The 14,533-nt window shown below is 31.5% G+C and overlaps 1 protein-coding gene across 1 annotated transcript in view; it reads right to left on the reverse strand.

Moving 5' to 3' along the window:
- LOC308643414 (zona pellucida-binding protein 1-like) overlaps positions 1 to 14,533 on the reverse strand; it is a gene marked incomplete at both ends in the record, with an annotated part of 90,099 nt that overhangs the window by 41,443 nt on the left and 34,123 nt on the right. The window contains one exon of the mRNA XM_081283268.1: positions 6,053 to 6,129. Within this exon, the coding sequence (XP_081139394.1) occupies positions 6,053 to 6,129 (77 nt within the window). The remainder of the gene's footprint in view (positions 1 to 6,052; positions 6,130 to 14,533) is intronic.

A 14,533-nucleotide genomic window follows, 5' to 3' on the forward strand; every position in this document is an offset into this window, starting at 1 on the left:
GTTCTGGATTGCTTAGGTTATAAGACTTTAAGGTATTCAGATCTGGTTATGTCCCAGAGGTAATAAAAGGTCTAATGCATGGTGTAGACTGCTACCTAGCAAAATTCAGAAACTATTAAGTAGTTCCTCATTTGAATGTTATCTGCCTTATCTCCTTTGTCATAAGGATCTGACTTCCTCTAAAATGAATGATTTAAAATAAGGTACTTAAAAATTCCATACCAAGTCATAATAGTTAACAAACACTATTCAAAAATGCCTTCTAATCCTCAGTTTCTCCTTCTGTAAGATGAAGGAGTTGGATAAGTGTTAGTGCCACAGGCCAGACCTTATCATGAAGGAGTGAAATACTATAACCTCGACAGTGAGGAGGGTGAGAGGGGAACAGAGCTACTAATGTGATTAAGCAGTAGTAGGCAAGAGTAATGGCCTCAAAAGACCCAGTGTCTACAAGGAATCATCAAGACTTGAAAGTCTGTTTTTGTATTTTGATCTGACAAGTATGTACTTGCTATAAATTTATGTACAGAATTAAATATACCACTAATTAATTTATAAATCATAATAAATCCAGACAATCATTTCCTCTCACCAGCAGATCTTGCTTTGAAAAAGAAAAACATGTACATATGCAAATTTCAGCAATATCAGAAATTTCATTAAACCCAAGTAGAGTCATAATTCATTCTAGAATTCAGTGATATGTTTGCAGAATCACTTAACTATAATCATAGACAACTACCATAACATCTTTGCAGGGCAAAATTGTTGTTATTCACCAGTGAGAATAATTCAACTGCAAGCTCCCCAGCTTTGGTGAAGGCACTCGGCAAGTTCTTTTCACACAGAGCACCATTACAATTGTTTCTTCCTATTTTACACAGCAATTGTCTCAAAACCTGGTATCAAAATATTTACAAATCAAGTGAACAACAGATAAGCAAACAAAGACTGAGACCAGCAGTGCATAAACTTATGCAAAGAAGAAAGTGACCCATTCACAAGCTGATAAAATTGAACCTTTTATTTTTTTTTGATGGATCTCACTTTATTTAATGTCACAAAACCCTACTAGATAAGTAACATCTCCATTTTATTTTATTTTATTTTTTTTTACATTTTTTATTGGTTGTTCACAACATTACAAAGCTCTTGACATATTATATTTCATACATTAGATTGAAGTGGGTTATGAACTCCCAATTTTACCCCAAATGCAGATTGCAGAATCACGTCAGTTACACATCCACAATTTTACATAATGCACTAATAGTAATTGTTGTATTCTGCTACCTTTCCTATCCCCTACTATCCCCCCTCCCCTCCCCTCCCATCTTCTCTCTCTACCCCATCTACTGTAATTCATTTCTCTCTTTGTTTATTTTCCCATTCCCCTCACAACCTCTTATATGTAATTTTGTTTAGCAATGAGTGTCTCCCTTCATTTCCATGCAATTTCCCTTTTCTCTCCCTTTCCCTCCCATCTCAAGTCTCTGTTTAATGTTACTCTTTAAAAAAAAAATGTGGCATCTATACACAATGGAGTACTATGCAGCAATAAAAAATGACAAAATCATAGAATTTTCAGGGAAATGGATGGCATTAGAGCAGATTATGCTTAGTGAAGCTAGCCAAACCCTAAAAAACAGATACCAAATGTCTTCTTTGATATAATGAGAGCAAGTATGAACAGAGCAGGGAGGAAGAGTAGGAAGAAAAGAGTAACATTAAAATTGAACCTTTTAAATACAAAATTTGTTGCTGGGGATTTCTGGAGTAAATCTCCCAGGTTCCTTGCCCACACAGTGCTAATGTCACTCATTTTCATGCTTGAACAGTGAAATTAGAACAGCTATCCTGTAATTCTCAAACACCATCCATAATAATAGTGAATATGAATGGTATCAATTTCCCAGTTAAAAGACAGAGATTAGGCGGGTACAGTGATGCACACCTGTAATCCTAGTGGCTTAGGAGGCTGAGGCAGGAGGATTGCAAGTTCAAAGCCAGACTCAGCAAAAGTGAGGTGCTGAGCAATTAAGTGAGACCTTGTTTCTAAATTTAAAACGTACAAAATAGGGTTAGGGATATGGCTCAGTGGTCGAGTGCCTCTGAGTTCAACCACAATCCCCCTAATCAACCAAAAGACAGATATTAAAATAATGGATCAGCATTGGAATATTACTCAGCCTTAAAGAAGAATGAAATTATGGCATTTGATGGTAAATGGATGGACCTTGAGACTATCCTGCTAAGTGAAATAAGCCAAATCTGAAAAACCAAAGGCTGAATGTTCTCTCTGATAGGTAGATACTAATGCAATAAGAGGGTGGGGAGGAAGGAAAAACAAAAGTTCATTGGATTAGATAAAGGGAAATGAAAGGAAGGGAAGGAGATGGGAATACAAAAGACAATAGAATGAATCAGACATAATTTTCCTATGTTCATATATAAATACATGATCAGGGAAACTCCACATCATGTACAACTACAAGAATGAGATCCTAATTAGAATAAATTATATTCTATGTATGTATAATATATCAAAATACATTCTACTGTTATGTGTATCTAAAAAGAATAACCAAATATATATATTTCTTTAAAAACCCATAGTTGATTTAAAAAGAAAAGATCCAATCATATGCTCTTTGCAAGATCTCACAGGTAGGGACACTCACAGGCTGAATATATAAGGATGGGGGCGGGGAAAAGCCACACTAACAGAATCTCAAAACAAGCCAGAATATCCATTCTCCTATCTGAAAAAGCTGATTCTAAGCAAAAATTAATCATAATAAGATGTCATAAAAGCTAAGACAAAGAGGGCCATTTTATTCTGGTAAAGGGAATACAAAGAGAAGAAATAATGACAATGTATATGCAACAAATGTCAATGCACCTAATTACATTAAAAAATACTTCTTGACATTAAATCCTAGATAGACCACAATACAATAATAGTGGGAAATTACAACAAACATCACCAAGAGGCAGATCACCAAGACATAAAAATCAATAAAAATGAATTCAACTTAAGTAAATCAAATGAACCAAAGAGATATCTATAAAATATTCCACCCCAAAACAGCTGAATTTATTCTGTTCTCAGCAGCTTATTGAAGCATCTATAAAACAAACCATATTCTAGGTTACAATGTTAAGTCGTAGCAAATACAAAAAAGAAAACTTATATAATTCCATGTATCACAATGGAAAAAAACTAGAACACCAAGAAAAATGACAGAAATCACACAAATTCATGGAGATTAAACAATATTTTAAATTAAGAATGAATCAAAGAAAAAATAAGGGAAGAAATCAAGAAATTCTTAGAAACAAATGAAGACAGAGATACAACATATCAAAATTCCTGGGACTGTGTGAAAGAAATACTAAGAGGAAAACTGATTGCATTGAGTGCCTACACTAAAAGAAAATAAGATTCCAAAAATTAAACATCTTGCACCTCAAAGTCTTGTTAGAAAACAAGAACAAACAAATTCCAAAATCAATGGAAGACCAGGAAATAATAAAAATCGGAGTTAAAATTAATGAAATTGAGAATTTAAACAACACAAGATCAACGCAACAAAGAGTTGGTTCTTCCAAAAGACAAGTAATATTGATAAATCCTTAGCCAAACTAACCAAATAAAGAGAGAAAAGAACCAAATCTACAATGTAATTAATCACTTAAACAGAAATAAGAACAAGAATCATATGATCATCTCAATAGATGCAGGAAAGGCCTTTGATAAAATACAGCAACCATTCATGTTAAAAAAAAAAAAAACACTGGAGAAACTAGGGATAGAAGGAACTTATTTCGCATTATAAAGGCAACACATGACAAACCCAAAGACAGTACCACACAAATGGAAATACATACTACAAACTTCCTAAAACATGTTCATGATCTGTATGCTGAAAATGCAAAATGCAAAATGCTAATACAAGATGTATTAGAAGACATAAGAGTCATATCATGTTTGTAGGATGAAAAAAATCAATATGCATATGCAATAAGCCAAAATAGGTTTAATGTAATTCCTACTGAAATCCCAGAAAATATCTTTCAGGGAAATACAACCATATTCAAAATGTATTATAGAGAGGTATTGACCCTGAAATAGCTAACTAGAACAGCGTTGACAAAACACATATACAGTGGAATGAGTAACTACCTGTTATTAAGACTTAGTATACAACTAGAAAGGAAATAGTTTATAGGAATATAAATTTTCAAAATGGTTTCTCATGATCTTCTGTATTTCAGAAGTGTCTGTGGTAACATCTCATTTCTTATCTCTAATTTTGTTTATTTTTAAAAACAATGACAAATTTCTGGACACAAATGACCTACCCCAATTGAACCAAAAAGATTCAGAAAACCTAAACAAACCAATATCCAGAAATGAAATTGAAACAGCAATTAAAAGCCTACCAACAACAAAAAGCTCAAGACCAGATGGATTCTTAGCTGAGTTCTATCAGACATTAAAGAAGAACTAACACACCAGTCTCCTTCAAATTATTCCATAAAATTGAAATTTCCCCTGAAATTAATTCTAAGAAGCTAGTATAACCCTGCTACCCAAATCAGACAAAGACACATCTAGGACACATCTAGGAAACCAAACACCAATGCCCCTGACATACATACATGCAAAAATCCTCAACAAGATATTAGAAAACTGTATTTAAAAAACCTATGAATAAGATAATACACCATGATCAAGTAGGTTTCATTTCAGGGATACAAGGTTGGCTCAATATATGCAAACAATAGTAAAAACTGATCTCATAAAAATTAAAAACTTCTTGGTAAGAATTCATGTGAATATGAGGATTACAGAGCTTACAATGTAAAAAAAATTACAAATAAAAAATTGCAAAGAGGACCATTACCAAAAAGATATGAAGAACCCTTTAAATCATCAATTTTAAAAAAACAATACAATGAAAAGATGAGCAAAAATATTTAACAGACATTTTACCTAAGATTTTGTAGGTGGCAAATAAACATGAAAAGAGGATTAACATAATAAACCATTAGAGAAATGCAAATTAAAACCATAATGGAATATTAGGACAAAACTAGAATAAAATACTGAAAAATATAATGCAGATGTGGAGGGCATTTTTCAATAAAATCAGAAAAAATATTGATACAATTTAATATCTGTTTATAATACACTCCAGTAAATGGGAATAGAAAAGAATTTCCTCATTCTGATAAAAGGCACTTATGAAAACTAGAGTGAACATCACACTTGATGGGGAAAGATTAAATGCTTTTCCCCTAGGACTAGAAACAAGAAAAAAGATGTCCATGCTCACCACATCTATTCACTGTTATACTGTAGATTCTAGCATTCAAACAAGATCAGACAAAGAAATAAAAAGCATAAAAATTAGAATGTAGTAAAAATGTGTCCATTTGTAGATTACATGATGTATTACCAAAAAAATCCTAATTAATCTATAAAACACTGGAACTAACAAGTGAATTTAGAAAGTGGCATGATATAAGGTTAGTATGCAAATATCTACTGGAAATTGAAACAATTTGGGACAATTGCAACAATGATTTGTCCATTTTTTCCCCCAGTACTGAGGATTGAACCCAGGAGGGCCTACCACATGCTGGGCAAGCACTGAGCTACATTCCCAGCCTTTCAAATTTTATTTTGAGACAAGAGTCTCACTTAGTTGCCCCAACTGACCTCAAACTTGTGATCCTCCTTACTGAGTCTCCTTAGTAAATGTGACGTTATAAATAATAATTATATATTGACTAGCAATGGCAAATAAGGCCAAATAAATGGAAAAGCATTCTTTTTATATAATCAGTTACAAAATATTAAATTTGAAAATATTCTATAAAATATCAATTATATTACTTTTATTACTGAATGAAATTTTATTTTTATTGTTGAAATTCCTAACTGTGGGGGTCAGATAATTTTATAAATAGCTAAGATGCTTACTTACACACTGAGCATGTTCATTCAACTTTTTTTTTTCTTTTCCAGCATCACATAACATACCTTAGATAGTCTTTTAGAAGATTCACAATTATGATCTGTACATGGCTTGGGTCCTTTTTCAGTGTCTAGAGATGAAACTGAGAAAATATATTATGTTTTATCAAGGTTCTAATGTACTGCATCACAATATTTAAATTGGATTTTGAAGATCATTTGTCTAATATTCCTCTTCCATTAAAAATTTAAGCAATTTTTTCTAATATTACGTAACTCTTCAGAATGAACCTAAGCCAAATATTTGTTTTATGTAAATCAAGAAAACCTCTTTTCTATAATAAACTTAAATTAAATTTCTTGATAATGCTTGGTTATTTTTATTTTGTAGAAGTTTAATGATAGATTTATTTCAACTTGTATAGCATATGTATGCATAAGTGTGTGTGCATTCATTCAATCATATATTTAACTCTGACCATATATTATAATGTGTGTCACTAGCTCAAATCAATTCTTAATGTTTTCCAATAAAGTGATAAATGCAAGATGTACTCTGCTAATAATACTGGAAAGAGAATGAGACTGGATTATGGTAGTGGCCATCTTAACTGAAATGATAAACATATTCATACACGTATGTCTCATTATTTATCAAATAACTACCAGGAGCAAACTATGTGCCAGATAGTATTGTTCTAGGTATTTGGAATATATAAATAAACAAATTCAATACTGAAAAAATTCCTCCTATACTACCAAGACTTAAAACTGAAAGAAGAAATAGGAAACAAAGGATTTCTATTAATAATCTTTCTGAATCATAGCATCAATCTCACTGCCTCATTAAAGCTCTAAAACCTTTAGTTTCTCTCAACTATTCATCAAAATATATAGAAAGAAATCTTATTTTGAGTCCTAGATCTATCACTAATAAACAGATAAACATATTATTTACTCTCAAGATTTTCACATTCTATAAAAGAATAGGCTGAATAATGTGAATTTCCCCCATTCTTTAACATCTGTGTGAATATGATTAAAATCATAAATATTTCAGACCAACAAAGCTACCAATAATTTAGCCATTAGCAATCATGACAACTTGATTTTCCCTATACTCCAACTCATATCTCTCATTAGCTATTATAGAGTGATCCAAAAATGTATACATGATATTGTTTGTTTTCTATACAATTCTTTCTAAAAATCAACAATTTACTATGGAAGATCTCAATCATCCATCTCCTTAGTAGTATCTCCCCTACGTTAGAGCCCACAGAGCGTCTATAAAACTTCAATGTGTATTTACTAGATAAAATCTTTGAATCAACTATCTCCTATATGTTCAAGGAGCTGGAGAAAATTATGGACAAAAAAACTAAAAAAAAATCAGGAAAATCCTGTCTTGACAAATACAGAAAAAAAGTTAAATAATACAAAGGAATCTAATAAAAATTCTAAAACACAAAATTACAACAAATGAAAGGAATTCATAAAGATTTTAAAATGGATTGAGCAGTCAGAAAAAAGAATCAATCAACTTGAAGATAGTCATTAAAAGTATTTAGTCAGTGAAGAACATAAATAGGAGACCTGTAGGATAACACCAAATGTATCACATACACATAAAATAGGAGTTAAAATAAGAGAAAAGAAAAAGAAAACAGAATGAATATTTAAATAACAAACAGTTAAAATTTCCCAAATTTGAAAAAGGTATAAATTTACATGTATAAGATGATCAGAGAAATCCATATAAATCCCAGGGGAAATGCAAGGAATTCCACATTGTGTCATATTATAATCAAACTGTCAAGTGTGAAAGAGAAAGACAGAATCTTGAAAGCTGCACGAAAGAAGTAATTTGTCACATATAATGAGTCTTATAATAAGATCAACATCAGACTTCTCATTAAAAACCATGGAGGGTAGTATATATTGTTCATACTGAACCTTTTTAAAATATAAATATATGTACAGATAAAAAGCAAAGAGATGGAGAAAAATATGCCATGCTTATATGAATCAAAATTAAAAAGCTGGAGTATCAATAATAATTTCAGAGAAAGTAGATGAAGGCAAACATAATTGTCAGGAATAAATCAATTATCCACAAAGACACCAGAATCTCTAATGTGTATGTACCTAACAATAGAGAACACAGCCACCTGAGGCAAAATATTATTAAAACTGTAAGGAAAAAATACTATTATATGTGGAGATATCAACACCTCTCTATTAGTAACTAAAAAATCTAAAAAGCAAAAAAGTGAAAAAGAATACAGTTGACCTGAAATACCACCCTTCAATTATACTAAACTGACATTCAGAAAATATTTCATACAACAACAGTAAAAAACATTATTTTCAAGCTCACATTAAACCCTCACTAATAGGACCACATTTGGGGTCATATTAAAGATATTAACATTTTTTTTAAAAATATAAACAATACAATGTATGCATTCAATCCACAAAAGCATCAAACTGCAAATCCATAACAGAAAATACCTGGAAAATCCCAAGAACCTTGACATTTAAAACATTAATATATAGCTTATGATTTGTCAAGAAAAATTATATATTTCAAACTACATAAATGTGAAAACACAACTTATTAAAATTTGTGGCATACAATGCTTACAAAGAAATTTATAACAAAGTGAATACATATTATAGAAGATAAAAATTCAATAATCAAAGCTTCCATTAAGGAAAATAAATAAAAGCAAAGCTATCCTTCAGAATTAGTGAATAAATAAAAATCTTCCAAGAAAAACAACAACTAAAAGAATTCAGGAGTACTAAGTCAGCACTACAAAAATACTTAAAGAAATACTACACATAAAAGGTTTGTTTTGTTTTGAAGAAGAAGAGAAGAAGAAGAAAGAAAAAATCCCTGAGCTTGTGAATAGATGAATTTCATTAGAAAAGTAGCAGATGCAAATGAGTATTAGGACTGAATTAAACATTAGAAATGAATCAAAAATGGGAGGAAATAAATACCTGTAATAACACAATATAAATGGTCTCCACATTTAAATAAAAAAAACATAAACTAGCAGACTGAATTAAAAAATAAGACCTAATAATATGTTGCTTACTTACAGGAAAAGACATTCATAAGCTGAAGGGAAAGAATGGAAAATGATATTCCATGCAAATGAAGGTCTAAAGCAAGAAGGAATAACTATTCTCATTTTGGATAAGGCAGACTTCAAGACAAAATTAAGAAGAGACAAAGAAGGTCACTTCATACTGGGAAGAATCCAAAAGTAAAACAAAATGATAGTAAATATTTGTGCCCCAAATTATTTAATTACATAAAATACACACTATTCAACATAAAGATTCTTATGCCAATACAATAATACTAACTAGATGATTTCAATATACTTCTTTCATGAAGAGACAGACTGTCCAAATATAAAACTAATAAAAAATTATTTGGACAAACCTAAAAAATAATACATATGAAATGGACCTAAAAGACATCTATAGAATATTTCATCTAACAACAGCTGAATTCAGTCTCTTCTCAGACTCTCATAGAACCTTCTTTAAAATAGACAACATATTAGATCATGAAGCAAGTCTTACAAGATTTTTAAAAAATCAATTTAACTTCTTGCACTTAACAGATGACAAGAAAATGAAATTAGAAATCATTAGCAAGAAAAACAAACAATAGAAATTACATAAATACATGGAGATTGAACAATACACCATTTTTTTTTGTTACCGGGGATTGAATTCAGGGGCACTTGACCACTGAGCCATATCCCTAGCCCAATTTTATATTTTATTTGGAGACAGGGTCTCACTGAGTTGCTTACTGCCTCACCATTGCTTAGGCTAGCTTTGAACTTGTGATCCTCCTGTCTTAAGCCTCCCAAACAGCTGGGATTTCAAGCCTGTGCCACCGCGCCCAGTGAACAATACACTTTTGAATGATGAACAGATCAGAGATGAAATCAGGGGAGAAATTTGAAAATACCTAGAAATAAAGGAGAATAGCAAATACAACACACCAGAATCTCTGGGACACTATGAAGTGGTTTCAAAGAGGAAAGTTTATAGCTATGCGTGCTTATGTGCATACATCATAAAAATCCCACATAAACAACCTAGTATGTATCTCAAGGTCCTAGAAAAATAAGAATAAAACAATTCCAAAATAGTAGAAGGGAAGATCACAGCTGAAATTATTAAATATAAAATAAAAGAACAATACAAAAGATCAATGAAAGAGGAGTTGGTTCTTTTGAAGGATAAACAATATTGATAAAACCTTTAACAAATTAACCAAAGTAAAGACTCAAATTAATAAAAATAGAGATGAAGAAGAAGATATTGCCAAAGACATTTCTGAAATCAAGAGATTAATTAGTGACTAGTTTAAAAACTTATATTCCAATAAATTGGAAAATCTAGAAGAAATGGACAGATTTCTAGACATGTATGACCCAAACAAATTTGAAACAAAAAAGAAGATAATATCTAAACAAATTGATAATAAGCAATGAGATTGAGGCTATAATTAAAAAAATACAAAACAACAGCAACAAAGTAAACCTCTCCAACAATGAAAATCCCAGGACCAAATCTTTCCCCAGATGCATTTTACCAGACCTTTAAAGAAGAACTATAATCAATGATCCTCAAATTATTCCATGAAGTTGAAGGTGGAAAGAACACTTGTTTAAACACCTGTATTCATTTTATGAAGCCAGTCTTATCCTGATACCAAAACCAGATAAGAATACATCAAGAAAAGAAAACTACAGACCAATGTGCCTGATAAACATAGATACAAAAATTCTTAAAAATATTAGCAATTTGTATTCAAATGCATTAAGAAGATTTTACATTAGGATCAAGTTGCTTTTACCCCAAGGATACAAGGTTGACTGGACATATGCAAACCAAAAAAATATTATTCATCACATATGCAGAATTAAGGGAAAATCATATGACTACCTCAACAGATGCAGAAAAAAAGCCTTTTACAAAATTCAATACCCATTTATGATAAAAACACTGAAGAAACTAGGGACAGAATGAACTCATCAATGAACCTCATCATTCAATGAACAGAATGAACCTCATCAATGCTATATATGAATATCCCAAAGCCAGCATCACATTGAATAGGGAAAAATTGAAATCATCTTCTCTAAAATTAGGAGCAAGACTAAAATCTCCATTCTGACCTCTCCTATACAATATAGTACTTGAAATTTTAGCCAGAGCAGTTAGTCAAGAGAAGGAAATAAAAGGATACAAGTTTTACAAGAATAAGTCAAATTATCAGTGTTTCTAGATGATATAATCCTACACTTAAAAGATTCAAAAACCCCACCACAAGACTTTCAAAGTTGATAAATAAATTCAGCAAAGTAGCAGAAAACAAAAATCAAAAAATTAATAGCTTTTCTATATGTCAATAAGGAGAATCTGCTGAATAATGAATGAACCAAATTGATTCACAATAGAATAAAAAAAAATACTAAATCTAACCAAGGAGGTGAACAATCTCAACAATAAAAACATGATCCCCATCAAAATGTCAATGATCCCCATCAAAATGTCAATGACATTCTTCACAACATATTCCTACAATTTTATGAAAGGTAAAAAATCCAGAATAGTCAAAGCGATTCTAATAAAAAAGAGTAATGTTACAGGCATTACAATACCTGATTGCAAATTATACTACAGAGCCATAGTAACTAAAACAGCACAATACCACACAAAATCAAACATGCAGACCAGCAGAGCAGAATACAAAACAGAGATAAGTCCACATAGCATAGCAGTGGTAGCGAAATAGACATGAAGATCAATGGAATAGAACAGAAGACACAGGAACAAACCCACATACATACAGTCATCTGATTCTTAACACATGTGCTAAAAGCATTCAATGGAGAAAGGACAGCCTTTTAAACAAATGGCACTTAAGAAAACTGGATATCCATATGTAAAACGCAAACCTAGTGAACCTAGGGCCCAATTTCACACCCTTCATAATCCTTAACTTAAAGAAAATGAAAGACCTAGTAATGAAGAGAAATTTTGCATTTTCTAGAAGAAAACACAGGGTCTAACATGTAGGAGCAGGCAGTAACTTCCTCAATATGACCCCTAAAGTTAAGAAAGTAACACCAACAATTAATAAGTGGAATGATATTAGATTGAAAAACTTCTATAGAGCAAAAGAATCAAGACTATAGAGAGAGAGCAAATAGAATATTAGAAAATCTTTGTCAGTTACTCTTAAGACACAGGATTAATATCTAAAATATATAAAAAACTTAGCACTGAAAAAAAACAACCAATTTAATAAATGGGCAAAGGATCTAAACAGACATTTCTCAAAAGAAAAAAAAGAAATGACCAAAAATATGTGAAAAAAGTGTTAGCAATCAAGAAAGTACAAATCAAAACAACACTGAACTTACATCTTACTCAATTAAAACAGCAATCACCAAGAATACTAATAATAATAACAAATGCTGGTGAAGATGGGGGGAACACTTATACACTGTTGGTAGGGTTGTGAATTAGTGAAACCATTAAAAAAGTTAAGTATGGAGTTTCTCAAAAGAGTAGGAATAGAACCAACATATGATCTCAGTGTTTTCCAGAAGAACTAAAGGCATCATACTGTGGTTATACATGTGTATGCATGGTATAGTAGCACAATTTACAATGACCAAGTTATGGAACCAGCTGGTGTCCATCAACCAATGGATAGGCAAAATGTGGTATATATACACAATGGAATTTTATGAAGGCATAAAGAGCAAAATTATAGGACTTGCAAGTAAATGGATGGAAGCATAGAACATCATGTTAAATGAAATAAAACAGACTAAGAAATATCAAGGGCCATATGTTTTTCTCTTATATGTGGGAGTTAGAAGGAAAAATGCACAAAGAGGATGGTCCTGAAAAGAGAAGGAAGACAGTACACCAGAGGTTGAAGATTGGAGAGAGGAAGGAGAGGACAGAAAGGAAAGGTACTGAGAAATGAAACTGACCAAATTATGTTATGTACATATAAAATATGCCACAATGAATCCATTATTTTGTATAATTATATCAATAAAAACTAAATTTGTCACTAAGTTTTCTATACTGATACCTATAAAACACTCTGAAATGAAGCAAAGTTCTTAAATTAATGGATAGATATTCTATGTTTGTGAACTAACATACAATACTGTTAAGCTGGCAAAAATACCCAAACCCATATACAGATTTTAATAGAATCCCTAGCAAAATTCCAATGGCTTTTTGTGTGTGTGGCAAAAAATAGAGTAGCAGATAGTAAACTATGTAATTGCAATCAACATCAAGCTGTCATAGAAACACTGAAAAGTTACAAAAGTTACAAAGTCTTTGCATTTTTGAAAAGCTAAAAATAAACAAACAGTCTGCCTCTGGTCATTTGTTTTAGGGATTGGAGACAAATTTCAGGGTTTTTGTTTTTGGGGTTTTTTTTTGAGAAAAAACATGGCAAGGAAGATCAAGACTGGAAATTAGGTTGAACTGCTTGTGTCCTTTGCCTTTAAATCTAAATGTCATACAATTGTGTCTTTCAAAATTAAATACTAAATGATCAAAATATGAATGAGAGAGAAAAGAAAGAGAAGAAAAAGTTAGGGAAATAGGTAAGTATCATCAAACACTGATTACAGAGAAATCAAAGGAAAATATGGAAGAACAAAGGAATATAGCAAGCAATAGCTTTTGAGATGAAATGGGAGGGGAAGCATGCTATAAAACACATGAATGAGCTCAGTGGAATGCTGTGATGCATGCCTGTAACATAAAGGCTAAAGCAGGAGGATCATAACTTCAAGGCCTGCCTGAAACAACTTAATAAGAACAAGTCTCAAAATAAAAAAAAAAAATAATGTAGTTCAGTGGTAATATACATGTAGGTTCAATCCCCACTATAGAAAAACATCAAAATTTTTTTTAAAAGGCAGAAAATTAAAACACACACACACACACACACACACACACACACACACACGGATGGCTACTCCTGAGACAGCATTCCTTTTTTCTATTTTTTTAAATTTTATTTATTCTAATTTGTTATATATGACAGCAGAATGCAATTCAATTCATATTACACATATAGAGCACAATTTTTCATGTCTCTGGTAGTACACAAAGTAGAGTTACACCATTTGTGTCTTCATAGATATAGTTAGGGTAATGACATCCATCTCATTCCACGGTCTTTCTTACCTTCATACCCTTTCCCTTCCCCTTCCTCCCCTTTTCCCTATCTAAAGTTTGTCTGTTGCTTCCATGCTCCCCAGGCATCTGCTTTATGAATAAGCATTCTTGTGTAAGAGAAATCATTTGGCATTTGGTTTTTAGAGCTTGGCTTACTTCACTTAGCATTATATTCTCCAACTGTATCCATTTACCTGCAAATGCCATAATTTTATTCTCTTAATGCTGAGTAATAATCCATTGTGTATATATACCACATTTTCTTTATCCATTCATCTACTGAAG

Source organism: Spermophilus citellus, assembly GCF_964194105.1.
Source record: "Spermophilus citellus genome assembly, chromosome: 3".
NCBI lineage: Eukaryota > Metazoa > Chordata > Mammalia > Rodentia > Sciuridae > Spermophilus > Spermophilus citellus.